General features: G+C 38.2%; 1 protein-coding gene across 1 annotated transcript in view; it reads left to right on the top strand.

Moving 5' to 3' along the window:
* The window catches only part of CTNND2 (catenin delta 2), a 635,688-nt gene that overhangs the window by 550,054 nt on the left and 66,310 nt on the right, over nucleotides 1–19,324 (top strand). Inside the window, exons 13-14 of the mRNA XM_014307661.2 lie at nucleotides 1,386–1,559; nucleotides 13,586–13,736. Of these exons, the coding sequence (XP_014163136.2) occupies nucleotides 1,386–1,559; nucleotides 13,586–13,736 (325 nt within the window). The remainder of the gene's footprint in view (nucleotides 1–1,385; nucleotides 1,560–13,585; nucleotides 13,737–19,324) is intronic.

Genomic DNA, 19,324 nt, shown 5'->3' with positions numbered 1-19,324 from the left:
AATAGCAGGTTTCATTCCTAAAGGTATTAATCGCACAAAACCTTGTTGAAATTGGGTTAGTTGTTATTGGGGAAGACTTGATTGATTGTCCCTTAAAATATATGTATTTTATTTTTGAAGTTAGTGTAAATAAAATTATGGTTGATACTTTCTGAAAACAAGAGGTTCTAGGTCTTTCCCAGTGCAAGTATTATTGTACACTCACAACTAGTTAAATTAACTGTTGCAGATTTAAACCAGGAGTTAGTTTAACTTATGCTATCAGTTTAGTAGATGTTTAATGTTATGGTACAGATTTTTTGTTTATATAGGCACAGTAACCTCTAACCCAAGGTACTAAAAGATTTACTTTTTATTCTATTACACAATGTGGACATACCAGAAGTGTTGAAAAAGATATTTATTAAAAAGTTAAGGCTTGTTCCTAACAGTTGCACTAGCACCATGAATTATTAAAATCTATTTATCTGTACAAAACAAAACAAAATATACAATAAATATATATATAGATTTCCATTTAAAATTTTATTGAAAGTGCATTCCACATCTTACTTTTGTTTAAAAGGCAAAAAGAAAGTCTGTGTATTTTCCTTTGGGATGTTTCATACGTAGGTGCAAGTGTTGTGTGCTCCATGGAGAGGAGAATCCCTGTCCTCCTGGAATAAAGTAGTTATTTCTGCTAAGAGTGGGTTTTGTGCAATAACCTACCATTTGTTCAGGTTTAAGTATTGCACATTTTGGATATCAGACTTGGATTGTTTTTCATGGCAAAACTCTGTATGTGATGAGAGGAACAGCGTGTTTTGTGAGGGCTGATTCTACCAGTTGCATTGGAGTCTCAGACCACACAGCTGGCTGGCTGAATACCTCCTGCACTCTCATTGTGAGAAGACAGAAGTTGTGCCATTGAAGAAGACTTGTCACACTTGTGCCTTTCATGGGACAGAGGGCTCATGGCCTTGAATGATTTTGCTTTCCATAGTAGCATTCTGTGTTGTTTTTCCTCTCATGGGAAGAGAGAGAATGTGGAGAACTGAGAAGGATGTGAAAAGAAAATCTCTTCTCCCCGTGCAAGTTCTAGATTTGCCTCTTAAGATAATGTTCATTGAGCTTCTGTTCCCACACAAAAAAAATACATACATTGAAAAGTGGTTTTGTTTTTTCAGCTAGCTAAAAAACTGGCATTTCTGCCAATCATATAGTTCATCTATATGGAATGCTGAGTTGGAAATTTGGTTCCTCCAGGAAGAACCACATGATGTGCAAAAATTGAGAACATCTGTTTATGGGCAGATGCCTTCACAGATGTTATAGTTTCAACTGAGGCAATTCTCAAATGTATTTCACTGTTCCTTGCTGACAATCTGATTTGTGCTTTCCAACAGTGGGATGGCGTAGGACCTCTCCCAGACTGTGCAGAACCACCCAAAGGAATCCAGATGCTGTGGCACCCTTCAATAGTCAAACCCTACCTCACACTTCTTTCTGAGTGCTCAAATCCAGACACGCTGGAGGGGGCAGCGGGGGCACTGCAGAACTTGGCTGCTGGGAGTTGGAAGGTAGGAATGTTAACCCAATACATGTTTCCTCTTCAGTTCTGAAACCTACAGCTGACAGCAGGTTGGTGATATAAATGTATCTAATTGCTTCTGGTAGTGGAATAACCTTCTGTTCTCATAGAACTATCTGAAGTCAAACCTGAGACAGTGTTTCAAGTCCTAGGTACTGATATCATAGCAAATGTCAGCGTACAGCAGCGGAGATTGCATCGGTCAAGTCAAGTATGAAAAATTGCCACTGAAAACCAATATCCAAATGTGGAGAATAAGGAGAAGCAGTTCTTTATGAACCTGGGTGACAGAGCCATGAAAAATGGGCCAAAAATGCCACCAGTGACAGTCAAATGAAACCATATTGTTTTGTCACTGCAGAAACTGGTTGACATTCTGTCCCTTAGGAGAAGGCAGGGCATGGCAGAGCAAGATATAAATGATGTGACACCAAGTAATCTTAGCATCTACTTTTTTTTAAAATAAGGCATTATTAAAATACATTCATAATATTATTAATTATATACAATGAGTGAGGAAATGTGCAATCAAGGCACTCTACTCTAGCTAATCCTATTTTTCAATTCTATTCAAAAGCACCATTTTTCTTTTACGTATTATTTGCAGTAGGTCCAGTAAAAAATTTAAGAAAATGCTTTCAAATTTAGAACAGATCAGTAAAATTCAATATTGAACTTTGTTTACTTTTTAGGGCAACTTTCCTGGTGGTAAATGGTTTAATTGGCTGAAAGTACTAACGGTGTAATCCTATGGTGTAACTATAATGCATTGATTTTAAATTAACTCTCAGCAGGATTTTTTCTCATTTACAATGAAAACAGTCATGTACAGGGAAATGCACTGATCAAAGTTATGTCTCAAAAGGTATCCTGTTGGGTTTTAAGCAGTTGGGCATTTGTATGTGATATGTAAATACCAATTTAATTAGGCATTCATTTTGAAATATTAGCACTGGCACTAAGAAATTGTTTTCTTTTTCACATAAAGTTTTATTGGAAGTTGGGTTGGCACACTCACAAGCTCTTCCAAGGCATATTATGTTTTTGGGGTTTTTTTATAATGGTGTTCCACCAGATTTATAATACGTCATTGACTGTTGCATTCAGTGGCATGTAAAATGATTTAACAAAGTATCTGTTCAGTGATTTTTGTCCTATGTAAGCACTGTGCCTGAAAATCATTATGGTTTTATTATTCTCATGTTGTAGACTGCTTCAGATGTTGTAATCCTGGCAGCAAAATGCAATAAATGTGTGCTATCCATCTGGGAATGGGTGTAGCCCTGGTCCAAATGAGAAAACAATGCATGTATGTTTGCCAGGACTAATAGAACTGCTAAAATCCAAGTGGTGTCCCTTCTCCCATTTCTAATAAATCTGTATACCTGTCATCCTTTAGTTGGCAGAAGTGTACAGTGAGAGGAAGGGAGGCTCTGCAGAGCTCTTTGGCAAGTGCTGGCTTAGAAAAACTTGTTTTGGACTTTAATGCTATCTGTGCTGATACCATGGGAAAAGCCGGGTTGTTCTCATATTGCTCTATTTTTCTAAAGATTCACCAATTCTATTACAAGGGATGTGCAGACACAGAATGAATATCCTTAATTTCACATGTCATACTAGCCATTTTTGTGAGGGGAGTAATCCTCTTTGGGGATTACATAAGCATTGATGTTTCCACCTTTTGACCTCTCCTTTCCACTGCTGCAGTCCAGATATAAAATGACTGAAGTAAAAGATAGAAAACTCTTAAAAGAAGAGGTTATTCCTAAGGGAGATTTTAATCTTTTTAGTTCCTCCAACAAATGGTAATTATATAAAGAATGGAAATTTTTTTTTCTTGAATTCTTTCAAGAACTTTATGATTACTGAAACTTTTAACTGAAAGAGAGAAGAGCAAACTGTGTGAAGATAAACAATATTGCTATTAATAGCAATAGCAGTTGTGGGCTTTTTCCAATTAGCATTATTTTAATACCAGAAGAATCACAGATTATAGGAAGCATCCAGCCTACCAGGTGTGCTCACACACAACTGAAGATACAGTCTCTTCTGGAAAAAAATACAATGCAGTTGATACACTGCACAATTCTTTCCTAGCCGTTTCACCCTTTTGGTTCCTCTGGTACAAAGCTGTCTAATCCTCTTGGGTGGCCAAGAGGTAATATTTTTAACACAGACAGTGCTTAGCCAGTGCTATTACAGAGAGAAAGTGAGCAGATAAAAGGAAGCCTGAGTAATTTTTTAAAAATAAAAAATTATGTAGGGGATTTAGATAAATGTCTACCACTAGAATTAGCACATGATATGTGTCTAAATCCCCTAGACTGCTTTGTAGAATTTCAGGCACAAAAAGAAAGCAGCAGTATGTAGCTTTAAGGATTAATAGCTCAGAAAGGCTGAAAGTTTTCATTATTTCAGGGTGTATAGTTTCTCAGGGATACATACACATAAAATCAACACATGCGCATGGTGAAACATAATCTGTAGGACAATTTTAGCACTGCTTCAGTCGCAGGAATTCCTTCTAAAGCTAAATACTAACATAAAAGAAAAAAGTGGGACATACTTATATTTATGGACAATTTTTCTATGTCAAAATGAGACACTTAGGACTAAAGTCTCTACATACATTACCCATCTGCAAAGTAAAACTTGGGAGTTTTTTATAATGACCAATGAAATATTTGGTCAGTGCAATTATAATTACACCAAGCGCCGTATGTAACAAACCAGAAAAGGAGCATCTTGGTGGCAAATACATTAAGAGATCCAAATGAAGATTTATCAATAAAACATGGTACTGATTTTGAGGTATGAGGAAGAATATTTTCAATGTGAAAATTTAACCTGGCATAATTTATGACTGTGTATCTTGACTTTGGTGTATATTCTGGTTTTGAAAAAGATTGACAGCTTCTATACAAAGCAGAACTCATTTTGGAAGAGACTGTTTCAGATAAACACGGACATTTGTTCTTCTCACTGTTCTGCATCAAAATGTCATCACATAAGGAGGACACTGGTATTGGAATCTGAAGGAGAAGAACCATCTTTGTCATGGAAAATTACATGCATATCCACACAGAGATATCTTTTTTGTTCATGTGCTTACTTGATGCATCCATGAAAAATAGGATTGGACCTTCTGGAACAATATCTATGGAGACAGCCAATATGTAAGTCTTTTGGAAAGGCTGGACAAATTAACATTATCCACATCACTGCCAGAGTATCACATTACCTGAGGTCCAACTGCTGCCCTGCACAGTGACCTTGACACCAGCAGGGGGTCACTGCATGTATTATGGCAGTCACTGCAGGGCTGGTGACTGCCATAATACACACTCCAAGCACAGTGCTGCTGCCTGACAGCAGTGGGGCAGTTTGTCAGCCCTGGATCTGCACCCACCCACCACCTTCTGCTGAGCTCAGCTGCTATGTGGGACTGCAAGGGTTGCTGTTTTAGAGAAGTCATTGCTTCCCAAAACATTTTGTCCCATCAGATCATAACCACAGTAGTTTCATGATATCCTGATCATCCTGCAGGCAGAAGGAGCAGCACGTGAAAAGCGTGGCCATTGGGTTAGGCTTTGCTTCCTCTCATTGCCTCTCTAAGATTTTTTTTCAAAGAATAGGCTTTTTGTAATTATACTTGATGTGAACTTGAATATTAAAACTGCTTAGAAATATGAAATAATAAAACTAGGGAAACACTTTCCTCATCAATCTTAGCTGGAGTTTTCCCTGAACAAATAAGGTTTGAGACATGCCTTTGGAAGCAGTGCAAACTCTTTATTTCCCATTAGGTACTAACTTTCGCTGGGAGCTCTGTTATTTTTCTTTGCCACTTAATTTGTCTTTAACCAAATTTGTGCAAAAATGTAAAATAAGAAAGAAGGAGACTTTCTGACTCTCTCAGCTCTCTTCTGAAGACAATTGCCTGCTTATTAAGAAATCTCTCCCATTACAACTCTTCAAACCAGAAGTTCTTTCTGCAACCTCATATAATTTTTTTCTTTTAATGCCTTGGATTGAAAAAATTACATGGTTTAAAATTACAAGAGCGATCCTGTAAAAGATTATCTTTTTATATGTAGTCTGACATAAGTACTTCTCCTCAGATGGTAAAAATAAAAGTGGCAAGTTCTTTTTAGTTTTCACCTTGGTCAATTGGCTATTAACACATTAAATCTCCTAGCCTGTAAAAAGTTATATGCAAAATGTCCTCGAGTTAACAATGTCAAGCATCCAAGGTTATGTCCCTTCTGAATAAAATTACCCTCTCAGGAAGAAAGGAAATATTAGGATATCTCCTTATTACTGTGTCTGTGTGTGTTTCTGACAGCTGAATTTAGGTTGATGTCAGTTTATCTGCCAGTCATTACTGCAATATTGCAAGACCTGTTGCTCTGAACTCATAGAATCACGAAGGAGCCCAGGTTGGCAGGGACCTCTGGAGATCATCGGGTCCAGCCCCTGCTTAAGCAAGGCCACCTAGAGGCAGTTGCCTGGGACCATGTCTGGATGGTTTTCTGAATGTCTCCAAGACTGGAGACTCTGCAACCTCTCTGGGCAACCTGTGCTAGTGTTCAGTCCCCCTCACAAGTGAAGAAGCAATTTCCAGTTATTGCCCATTGTCTCTGGTCCTGCATTACCTTTGCCGTTACATGTGGCTGTAACACAATGCTGTCACCACAAGTGACATTTCCTTAGTTTTGTCAAACCCTTAAAAATAAATTCTTCATTCATATTGATTCTTTAAAAAAAATACTATCATGACTTATGTAGGCAATACCTATCTTTTAAAACCAGGAAACATGATTTACTTTATTTCTTCTGGCTTACATTGGAACTGATAGCACACCTGCTCTGGGCCTTGCTTAGTCCCTTCTGTGCACTCAGTCTTCTGTCTCAGTTACTTTAAAGGCTTTATGAACTCCCTCATCTGCTTTAATGACAGGATGGCCAGCTTCCTTTTCCACGCTGTTGCTGATACATGCCAGGATGCCCTTGGCCTTCTTGGCCACCTGGACACACGCTGGATGGTGTTCAGCCGCTGTCAAGAAGACCCCCAGGTCCTTTTTCACTGGGCCACTTTCCAGCCACTCTGCTCCTAGCTGTGGCACTGCCTGGGGTTGTTGTGATCCAAGGGCAAGAAGCATTTGGTACCTCAGCCTTTTCCTCATCCCCTGTCACTGTGTTTCTCTCTGTATCCAATAAATGATTGAGATTCTCCTTAGCCTTCTTTCTGTTGGTGCTGTATTTATAGAAACATTTTTGTTGTCTTTTACAGCAGTAGCCAGATTAAGTTTTAGCTGGACTTTGGCCCTTCTGATTTTCTCCGTGAAACCTCAGAACATCCATGTAGTTCTCCAGAGCTCCCTTCTTCTGAAGGGAGGGAAAAACTCTTGTTCATTTTTTCCTAAGCTCCAGCTCTGTTCAGCCAGGCTGCTGCTTTCCCCACCAGCTCATCTTTAAACGTACAAGGATGACGTGTTCCCTCTCAACAACTGGAACAAGTTTTTAAGATTTCCGACTTGAACAATGTCTAGCCTTCCTGAACTTCTGTGCCCTTCAGTACTGTCTCCCAAGGTACTCTGTAAACCAGTCTCCCTCACAGACCAGAGTTTGTCCTCTGCAAGTCCAAGGTACCAATTCTGCTGAGCCTCCTCCTTTTTTATCCTTTGACTGTAACCTGAGGAGGAAGTGCTGCTCTGTTGAGGTCAGTATCAGTCTCATGAAACTCCAGCATTCCTTGGCCGGTTCTTTCTAGTGCCTCTCCCTTCTGTTCCATGTTTGATCATACTCAGCAGGGAATGAGGAGCTCTTTGGTCAGACTGCTGAATGTCCCTGCCTTTGATCCCTAATATACAGGTACAATACCCATGTGGATGGTGTTTATGGGTCATTGGCCTGATCTCTTGAGATAGGCTAGATGCTATCTCAGTCTTTGTTCCTTAGACAAGCAACTGCATTTATTTTGTTAATTCCATGCGAGGGAAATCTGACTCTCATAGGAGCAAGAGTTCCATTAAGTAAATTATTAGATAAGGAAACTGAAAACATAAAAGGGACCATTTTAGGCACAAGGTCAGTGCAGCTGCTTCAAAGAGTGGTATGAGAAAGAGTTTCAAGCTCCTTACCATGCAGACTCTTGAAGATAATGAGTAATTATTTTTTAAAGCAGCAGACATCTAGGTTATCAATCTTCTCTTATCAGGCAAGGACATATTGTGGGTTCCTTGCCAGACTTTTCTGATTACTCTAGTTATTTATGTATTAACCCTTTGAAGTTTTATCAGACTGTTCCAGGAGAAAATTTTCTTGGATTATAGTGAAAAATCTTACTTTCATTTTCTCCAAAATAGTAGTATTGTGAATCTTTATATGATAGGATGCAGAAGACCACTTATAGTATGTGATCAACAAAGTCAATTTTTAAAATAACCAGTGCTTTATTCTGTCAGGAATTCCAATGCTTTGTTCTGTCAGGAATTTTTACCTGGTAGAAACACCTCATTAATGAGGCAGCATCAATTGTTAAAGGGAGACGTATTGGCTCTAGAGGACAGAAGACAAAATTGAAGGGACAGGATAATATTTAAAAAGCAAGACCTGCTGCTGCAAACACTCGTACTACAGACATCATGAGGAAATTAGCATGGCCATCTGTATATGGAATGGGAGCACAGTAGTTCATAGTGGCTTCATGTTCAAGGTAATCCCTTACTATAAGCAGTTTTCTTCCTGTAAGATGTGTCACTTTTGTCCCAAATATTTTCTTTTTTTAAATTATATTGGTTACAATGTTTGGAAAACTGATAGTAAAAGTTCTCAAATCATTTTGGAAACAATATCTACTTGTACTTCAGAACCAAGAATGATGAGGTGAAAGTGCAGTTCCTTATCAGTTTTGTCTTCCTGTTTAAGGTAACATCTGTTAACACTTTCATTTCTCTCTAGTTTATTTACTTAACTTTGTATCTTAACCCACTGGATTTTTTTCCTTTCTCTTTAACCTTGACTAATGTTGTGGAGCAAAAGAGTAGCCAGTTAATACTTTTCTCTTGTCCCAACACAAAGATGTAGAGAACTTGCTAGTAGTTTACCAGATAGGATCATTTCTGAGAGCAGAACACCGCAATCAGGGGGCATAAAGTCCTTGGGATGTGTCTTACTGCTCTCTTCAGAAACTGCAGAAAGTTAACCAAGTTGCTCTCTGTCAGCTCATGTGACTTCTTAGCAATCCCAGTAGAGTTATTTGACTAAAGTAGATCTGTAATTTTTGAATATAGGAATATTTTCTTTTTTCCTGATAGATTTATTACATTGAGTCTGATCAGAGGGAACAGAGAGGAATATTAATCTTTAATTACTCATTGATCTTTAAATGCAGTTCTCTTCCCTGGTCTGCTATTTTACTGGACTCTTTTTAAGCCTTTCCTAGCAGACCTCAAATATCTCTAATCTTCCTGGTATACTAATTTACTGAGTAATTTAGTTTACTGTGTCATGCCTGCTCTCCTGATTTAGCTTTCATGTTGTGGTTTATGTCTCAGTAGTTCCTTTTAGTATTCAATAACTCAATAGTCTTTGGGTCACAGTGTTGAACTGTACCAGTACAATCCAAATTCTAGTCCAAGCTGAAGTATGGGATGAAATATTTTGCAGATACTTTGGGAGCACCAATGTCAATGGCAGGAAAGTGAATCCATTCAAAATGTCAGGTGTATACAGTTGTTGGTATTTCTTGCATTTTTGGGGGGCGAATTTATTTTGGTAGTTTTCTTCTTTCTCATTTTATGATGGAAATTTCTTCATTGTTCAGTTTGGTCTCCTGCATTGCTGCTTCATAGGGAAATAAAGAAAACCATATGAAACACCAAAAAGAGTTAAGTAAATAAGTGCTTTTAAATTTTTCTGAAAAATATAATTGAGTTTTATCTAGAGTAATTACTCTTTTCTTGAGTTTCAGCCTAATATAATCTTAAATCCCTAGAGCCATTCACTTGTGCAGTTGGTATCTGACAAACAAAAAAATAATTTGCAGGTTTACTCTATTTTTCTACCTAATTGCTGTGATGAAAATAAAAAGGAAGCTACTAATGAAAGTGGACATAGAGCTCTACTGTGTACCTTCAAAGTGATGTGTAGTAGTCATGCCCCCCAAATTCCGTTATTGGTAAAGTGTATTCATGCACAGACTTCGGCTCCTGTGCTTGTCTCTGATAATTTAGCCTCAATCTGATGCAACAACAATGATATTATTTTATTTTCTAGCTACTTGTTCCTGCTAAAGTGTTTGCTGTTCCTACAGGAATGCTTTTGCTTTCCAAACTGAACAGCTATTTGATCGTTGACGCTGCCACTGATTTGTGCAGTAACAGGATGATTAAGTGTATTAGCAGAGTGCCTCATTTACTTACTGATGGGCAACAAACCCTTTGTCTCTTTTCTTTTTTATGATTTTTCATCTCTTTGCTTTTATGCTTCACTGAGCTCATATTAGCAATTGACCCACAATGTGGAAATGCAGGCACCACACAATGGCTTTAGGCAAACAGAAGGGTCATCAGTGTACGCAAGGCTGAATCAATTTCTCCATTCTCTGCAAGAATGAAATAGCCTTTTGAGGCATCTCCATTTGAGCTTTCCTGAAATCCACACAGTGCAGCGTAATTGCTTGCAGAGACTTGTCCTAATTGGCAGCTTAAGGAAAGAGGACCAGACAGTTCATACCACTTTCCACATGGAAAGTTCTCCAGAGACCCTTGAAACAATTAAAAGTGTTTCTCTCTTTCTGCCTAAGGTTCATAACTTGAAACAGCAGATTAAATGATAGCAAATCACACATTGAGGAGTCTGTGAACTCTTCCCAAAGTGGATGACATCCTCTGGAAAAAGACAGCTTGGGAAGGAGTGCAAAGGGGAGAGGAAAGGTTTTGTACATAACTTTTCTGTAGTACTCCACCCATTGTATTATATGTATGTATGCATATGTGCATCTGTAAAACATTATATCCAGATCTTTCCCCTGTGAAAGCTTTGGAGCTCTCTTTTTTACTGTTGTAATCAAATTAATTGGTTCATTACAGATCCTGAAGGCTTGCATGTTGTTTATTTAGTAAGAAGGTTTATATTTTCTCTTTATTTTTCATACTGAGTTATTTCAGTGTTTCTCCTACAATGTCTCCTACTGTCTCTAGGCTTAAAAGCAAAACATTCCCTAATTTGTTCCTCTTAAACTTTTGGGTTGGAATGGATAATGAAAGTGCCACATCCTAAGAAGTCTGTTGTAAACCTGGCTTTATAAAACAAGTGCTTATGTTTTCTCTTGGTAGGTGTCTAAAAAAAATCAAAGAAAAACTGTTTACTGAGGTTTTAATACGGAGGTTTTTAAAATATAGTGAATAATCTAAGGGATTATTTTTGATTCTCCTTGGTATTGAATCAACATTGATACGTTTTTTTTCTCTCAAAACAAACACCCCCACTGGTTCCCCATGTAGCCCATTCTGGAGATGCTACTTCTGTGATTTACTTCTGCAATGAACAGCAGCATCTTTCATAATACTCTCAGCCAGCCTGAACTCTCACCTCAACCAGACAGGCTCACTTCTTTCTCAAAATATTCTCACTGTTATCTTGAACTCTTACGCTGGCAGTCACCTTGTAATCACAGCAGACACAACAGATGCTTCCCCTGGGAGTGATGTACAAAATACAGTATTTTTTAAGTGCAAGGAGGTATTGCTCATTTCCCAGTTGCAGGTGAGAGTAAATCTAACTGGCAGGTAAATACATATTTATTATGCCAGAAAGGTTAGAAATATCCATTTGTTGTTTCCATAGCATCCTTTATACTTAATATCCCATTAAAATTAATGTATAGGAAAGAAACTTTTTCACAAAATACTTCCTGTTAACTCGTTGACCCTTAAGATCTGCTTTATTTTTTTAACTGATGATCATGCTATACACTGATTCTAGAGAAGAGACTGGAGGAGAGAGCATGGAATAAAATCAACAAAGAGTCCTGCTATCACTTATCTACCCTAAGCTGTTTGCTTTGCAGTACTGAATGTCAGCACATTTATGTTTTAGACACATTTCTATGCTCAGGTATGCTGAGAACCCCTTGCTCAATGTAGCTGACAAGATAGCTTATCATAACTGTTACCACTCTCATCTTCAGCAAAGTCCAGCCAACTGGCTTTTTTTATGCATAGTTACTACAGAGGAGAATTAATTAAAAAATGCTCTTAAAGGTGTGAAATTCTGGTTTGTGTTCCTTTTTTTTCCCAATTTCCCCTGAATCATATCACCTGGAATGAATTTGCACTACGGAGATTGCAGCACTGGAGTTCTTGTCTATCTCCACATCTACTGTTTTTATCATAAATATATATTCTGGTTTTTGCTATTCAGGGCATATATCTGATACAAACAGATGCTTTTAAAATGAGCTCTTCAGCTGTGGTAAGTAGAGGCTGTATGCAGGGGTTAAGCAGGGTCTGCTTACAGTGAATGGGCTAACCTTGGTTTTTTTTTTTTACTCTGCCTGGCTATGGAGTAATGCTATTGCAATGTAATTATTCTTTACAGTGGGATGTCTTTGTCAAAAGAGAAGAGCCATCTAGATCAGGAGATCCTAAGACTTATCATCCTAGTTTCTGAAATAATTGAAATATTTCAAAAGCAAAGGTCTTCCAGAACTTGTCTTCACCTTCCAGGTACAATGGCAAGATAAGCATCCATACCATGGCACTGAAAGAAAGGAGACATTCTGCTTCAATCATTTTCTTTCAACTGTCAGTACAAGGAATAAGAATGTGAGCTTTATGAAAATTGCAGAGAAGAGATCATGAAGTGAAAGGAATGTGTGCCTGTGGATGGCTTGTTTTGAAGGGGACTGTGCTGAGGAGACCTGTACATCCAGAGATGTCCAAACAGCTTAACTTTGGCAGTACCCATATACTTTAAACCCACAAGGTCACAGCTGCTGTCCTGTTTATATGTTTTGCAACTGCTGGAGATAGCAGCAGAATGGAAAACAGAGTAATATAGCTGATCTTTCACCCCTTTATGTGCTGGGAACCCCAAGTTGTACAGCTCTGGATGGATTTCCTAATCAATTACAGCACACTGCACAGATCCCTTGTTCACTGACATGATAATCTTTAGAGCTCCTGAAGAGTTTTTTAGAGGTAAACAACTCCATTCATCATTTCTGCTGTCAAATGAAAAGGATGTTTACATGAGAACATACCGCTCGCTTTGATACAAAGACAAGGCCGTGCCAGTGGTGTCATGACCAGCTGTCAAGTGGGAGATGCCTACAGGCTTCTCTGGTAGAATCAGCCACTGGGTTTATCCTGCCCCACGTGATACCTGAAGCCAGGCACAGCACAGGCACACACTGCCTTCAGGTCAGCTCTTGAGGGAATGGCTAACACTTCAATGTACAACAGTATTCCAGTTAGGATCACTACAGCTGCCAAAACCAGGCATGTAGATATTCTCAGTTTTCCTTCTAAACAAGTTAACAGTCACAAGAGAAATGATAATAGTGTTTTCATGTTTATAGACTGAATAATTATGGTAACAACAAAGAATACTCAGACCTCTTGAACTTGCTTTGTAATACAAATACATATTTTGTAAAATAAATATTGTTAGTTTAGCAGTAAACAAGCATCATTACATGTTGCATACAAAATGCTGGTGAAAAGTAAGTTGTCTGCAGACTTTGGACTGTGAAAATGTAACCAGGTGTGCTGGGAAGGAAGTCAATTCATCTTTAATTTCTCTGTCACCATTAAAAAAATTGAGTGCTGATTGCCAAATCAAGTGGTTGCCTGGTGTCATCAATGCAATTATTTTCATTCCTTTGAGTTTTGCATCCAGATGCTTCTGTTAGCCCTTACTCTGTTGTGAGTTCAGGTGCCTCACTGCCTGTGGTGGATTGCTCACTTTGTCCCCCTCTCTCTCTCTCCCTGTCCCATGTGTTTGCAGTGGTCAGTGTACATCCGCGCTGCCGTCCGCAAGGAGAAAGGATTGCCCATCCTGGTGGAGCTGCTCCGGATAGACAATGACCGGGTGGTGTGTGCAGTTGCTACAGCTTTACGAAACATGGCCTTAGATGTCAGAAATAAAGAGTTAATAGGTATGTTCTTTCCAAACAATCGATACATACTGTGGGCTTGGGGATGTTTTTGGTTTTTCCCAGTTCGCAACAGAATGAGCACAATGAAAATTATTCTCACATTTCTAGAACAATTTCTTTAATTCTTTCTCTAGTGTGTCATATTCAGATTTTATGTGACAGCTTGCTAGTATATATCAAGGAATTGTTAAATTAATTAAACATCATGCAATGTTTCTTGATCTCTCAGGCTGTAATATCTGTAAGAAAAGCAATGGCTTTGTTCTGCTTTAGCATTTCATTCTTAGGCTGGCAGTAGCACTTGCATCTTCCAGATAAAGGATCTAAGCAGAGCACCCCTCCTGATGCTCAGATTACCTATTGCAAGTAACTTTGGAGTCGTGAAGTAACAAGTCATAAAAATTTTAAGAAGGTTATAGGAATTTACTGGGCAGATTAGTAGCTCCAGCAAGAGAACTGGGACACTCTTGCTTCACAAACAAATATTGTGTTAAGGAAAAGGACAATAATTTCTGTAAATGGTGATTGTCCCTAAATTCTGATCATACAGGAGCACACATATGGGGGTTTTATTTTGTTCAAGCTTTTGGTGAGATTTTTTAGCTGAAATTCATACAAACACTGTGGGTCATTGAGCTTTTATTTTCATGTTCTGTCTTTGAAAAATAATCACTGCCTTGATTTTTAACTATTTCAACAATCATAACCAGATTATTTCTACTTCTGTACATTAAGAGCATATTTTCTGGTAATTTTTCCTAACTTGTTGATTTGTTCTCATTACAGCATATTTCTTCTCTGCTTTTAATTACAGAATTATATAAATAGATTCTATGATCATAATGTTTATTATTTGCATCCTGTGCTATCTTAGGGTTAATGCTTCTTTACATCAGTGCTCTGCAAGTTGTTAAAACAAGGCAATCACTTCTCTCATATTGGGAGGAGTGTCTTACTGTATTAATGTTCCCGGATCTGCAGATTTCATTTAGGAATGTAACACTTTACATTTAAAATTGAGCTGTTTTACTCTGGTGTGCCATTCAAAATACTGGTTAAATTATGGATAGTAAATTTGCACAACCTCAACATTTTAGTATTTTATGAAATTCTTAAATAACACATCATAAAAGCAAAGATAAATTTAAAAAATGTGGGAAGAATCTGGTGAATATAATAACCTAATATATTTATTTACATAGCCAGCTAATAATAGCTGTAGAGTGCTGCTCTGCTTTATGTTATTTGTAGGGTTATTCTGAGAAATTGTACTTCATAATTGCAATAGTAATTTGCTGCAGCTTAAAACAGTCCAAACATGCCAATATGACAGGGGAGTTACAATTATAAGTCTTGGGCCATTTCAGCTGTGATCTTTGTATGTTCATTTCTTTGGCTTTCATCACTGAACTTCAAAGAAACAGTAATAGCAGTCATTACTGCTCTTGTTCTCTAGTATTTCTTAGCAAATAGGGCGTATCATAGAGCTGATTTTTAGAAATGCTAAACATCAGCAGTGGTCAAGGATTTCAACTCATGTTGTAGTCCATCCATTTTTGTGATATTGCACTTCTGTGTATTGTATATGTATTGCAGGATGCCTTAGCTGTTGCTATGCAAAGGAAGCCTCAAAAGGAGCTTGTGCTTTATCAGGGTAGTTCCTCAAGCATCCTTCTGCCTAGGCAAAATCAACATGCTATTTATCTTTCCTCTTTCTGATTTTTGTTAGTGCATCAGGTTCTTGTGGTGACACACACTGCCTCACAAGCTGGAATTTTCCCCATAAAATAACCTTTCCTAAAGGTTATCTTTCCTAAAGGAGAATTTTCTAACTGTATATATAGTAAAGTTACATAGCTAGAATTGAGTTGGTTGGGGGGTTTTTTAGTGCCTTTATAAAGCTTTCTTTTCAGTGGTGCTGTCGTTCCATTCCCAACTGACATTTTTTTACTGAAATGTGCCAGAGAATGATATATTTAATTCTGCTGCTGCCAAGCAGCCCATAAATCAGTATTGAGGAACCTGGGAAATATATTAGAAAGCTTGCTAAAATCCAGGCTCACCTGTACTGTGCTACAAAACAAACAAAAAGACCCTTTTCTTGATGGCCAGAAGTTTCATACTAGACTTCATTGGATTGACCAATCTGTTTTGTTTTTCACACAGATCTATCAACTATGATGTTATATTGCTAAAGGCTGGTGAGAGGCTTTTCTTATAATTTATCTGAGCCGTCCCCATAGCAACAATTTCTTTATTTATATTGAGGTCTTCTTCCTGAGTTTCATTTCAGGCATGCTCCATGTCTTTAAAAGGACCTGTTCTTTTTTTCTTCTTCTTCATTGTTTTTGCATTGTGCCATGTGTCTCTTGGCTGAGACAGCAGACATATTCATCCTTCTCCTTCCCAAAATTCAACTGCACTCAAAAACATGGTAAATCTGGCCTATTTAGTACTGGAATAGAAAATGCAACACCCAGCTTTCTCTTCTTGAACACACTGCCCAGGTGCATTCCTGGTCACAGGTTAGACCACATTCATTTTCACTTGACTTTCAAGACCCTCGTTTGCATAAAATAGTACACAGTCTTTGTTGTTCCCAAGAGAGCACCCAAGGGAAAGATTTCTCAGCCTTTTCTCTCTTCCAGCTGAGGGAAAGATCCACTATTGATATTGCCTGTTTTGTTCTTCCTTGGTTTCAGTGATCTAGGCTGCCCAGCATCCCTGTGTTCCTCTGGTATCACATTTTTCCACTTCTACTCCTGTGCTCAGCATTTTGGAAGGCTTCTTTTCTGTCCTTCAAGCAGGTTCTGTCTTAGCTAAACTTCTCAATGGTTCCATTAGCTTCTTCCCCCAGCCCCAGTAGATGTCACTGAGTTGACAAAAATCACTTTTATTTGCTTTTGGCTGTTCACTTAGGCAGAAGAAAATCACTTTTATCCCACAGGTCCTCTAAAAGCTATGTTGAAGACCTTTGTGCAGTTATGTCATTCCCATTTTCTTTCCCTCTGCTTCATCTGTCCCTTTCTCTCGAAGAAAAGGTGAGTAAGGGAAAGTAGAATAACAAACCCACCGTTCTGTGTTCCTCAGAACTATACTGGTGTTAGTTTGAGGATATGACATCATTCTCTTTCCGCTGGGAATGCAGTTTTTAACTTGAGGATTACCTGCAGACCTCTTGCTTCTGGCAGTGCCGGTCAGGCCAGCACCTCACACCAAAGCTGTCCCACTGTCTTCACTACACTGAGTGCACCTACAAACTTCCATTCTCTAAAGCCACATTTTATTGGCATGGTATCAGAAATTTCTAACTCAATGTAGTTTCTTTTCTCTAATTAGAAGAAACTTGGATCAGCTGGATGGGGCAGAAAAGCTTGAAAGTAAACCTTTCTCTGGTAAACCACATCTTTGCAGGATTAATTGTTTCCTTGCAGTCTGCCCCAGCAACCTTCAATGGCTTTCTGGTTTAAACACCTTCCACACAGTCCTCTGGACTTGCAGGGAACTTTCTGTGGGTTACCTGAGCCTGCACTGTACACTTGTGTCCTTAGGAGTCTCCCAGCCAGCACTGGTGCAGTGGCCTCCCTTCTCTACCCACTCTGCATGTGAGAAGGTTTCCAAATCAGGATTCCCCATTCAGTCCAGGGAGACAAGCCAGCTTCATCTTTCTTTTATCTGAAAGACAGACAGCATTTTCCTCTCTGCTGCTATCCATGACCTCTTTAACATTATGCATTGTACAGTTAATTGAAAAATGATGTGACTTGTTATTCTACCTGAAGAAGCAGGTTCAGACTATCCCTGTCTGAAAGTTTTGAAGGATGACTATCCTGAAAATTTGTGTTTTCCTTGTTCTTGTGTATGCATGGCATTTACCTTTTATTTTAAATGGCAGTTACTGTGGTATTTTAAAGTGCAGTAAGTGGTCTTTCAAACAAGTCAAACTGATTTTTTTAGCTGCCCCAGATGAGAAATTTGTCACTATTCGTGAACTGCAAAATATGTACAATATAGGATTTTTCCACTTGAAGGAAAATTTGGAATTTGTATTAGTACTGTTCAGTGGTAAGTCCACAGAGTACGAGCTTTGGAGAGAAAGCAGAGCTGGAGGTAAAATGTATAAAACTTCAATGCACAGTTTTGTGCTTTAAGTCTTTCTGTCACTTTCATTTTATCCTGACAGTGGTTTCTAATGCCGGTCTGGGTCAGAATGCTGATTAAGAGGAATATTGTACCAGTAATTGAAAAGAACCATTTTTTCTCTTGGTGTCTTGGTCTGCACTTCTACAGTTAAATAAAAGATTTTTTTTTTCTTTTTTAGAGACTGGTAGTATTTTAATCCCTTGGGAAAAAGGAGGACAGTTCCACTTAAAATTTTTTGTTGACTTCTTGTACTGTGTAGAAAAGAAGTCCTTGCATACCTATGCCCTTAAAATGTTTAGAGAATCCAGTCTGTTCAGGGCTCTAGATTCTATGGAGTTTGATGGGATAAGTTGAAGTGTTATAATAATTAAAACTTTCTTGATGCGGCTGTCATTGTAAAAGCTTGATTCAGACAAGTAAAGTTAGTGGTGTGATTTCTTCTGCCTTCACAGGGTTTTGAATTAGGTTTCAAAACAGGGCCTGTAACAGGGCTCATTTTTAAATAATGGTTCCTGAGTTGGGGACTGTGTGTCTGTACTGAATTATCCTCTTTTCACTGTTTGTCAGTAATGCAGTTATACATGCAAAATTCAACAGTACCACATCAATTAAATTATTACCTAATGGGTGCTGGAAACTGCTTACTTTTGCTAGGTGTCTAGAAATTAATTGTCTAAGATAAGATAACTGTTGCCCTTATAGGTGACTGAGAGACTCACAGAAAGTGACTTATTTTGTCTAAAAATAAGATATTACTTATTGTGAGAAGATGGAAGTTACCCTGTATTACCATATCACTGTTGTTTAGTGATGAAAATTATCTAAGTGTGTAAATTGTTAGTGTATGTCTTGTGATCTCATAGCAGTGTGAGTCCATTTGGGAGCCTGGTGTTTGTTTCAAAGTTTCATTGCTAAACTTGAGAAAGTTTGACTGAGTGATGCATCAGGAGTTCACAACTCTAATCAATTGTTAGATTTGTAGAATAATTCATGTTGGAAGGAACCTCACAGGGTCACCTTGCCTAGCTTTGCACTCAAAGAAAGGTCAGATATGTTATTTCAAAGTGTGATATCAACGTTTGGAAAGATTGCTTTTTGGCTGTGAGACTGAAAATGGATCAGAATCAAGTATTTGCATTCTCAGAGCAGAGCATGGCTCTTCTGGTATATTAACAGCTGCCTGGGGTCCTCCTATCTTAGAGCATGGTTGCATTTTGTTTTAGAATTAGTAATAAATCCAAGTGAAAAGAGTTTCCAATTTTGCAGTTACAAGAACAACAGCTAAGTCCTAGTAATGTACATTGATAGTGAATGTGGGGATGTGTTGGGAGATGATTAAATCAAATATGCAGCTTTCATCCCCCTTAAGAGTGCCTACATGCAGCTTTCTCTTATTTTTGGATGTGAGCATTTCCAAATTTCTCACACATACATCTGCTGACAGT

Source organism: Geospiza fortis, unplaced genomic scaffold, assembly GCF_000277835.1.
Source record: "Geospiza fortis unplaced genomic scaffold, GeoFor_1.0 scaffold281, whole genome shotgun sequence".
In the NCBI taxonomy this organism is placed as follows: Eukaryota; Metazoa; Chordata; class Aves; order Passeriformes; family Thraupidae; genus Geospiza; species Geospiza fortis.
Note: the sequence above shows the minus strand (reverse complement) of the source record. Positions and strands in the feature narration are given on the sequence as shown.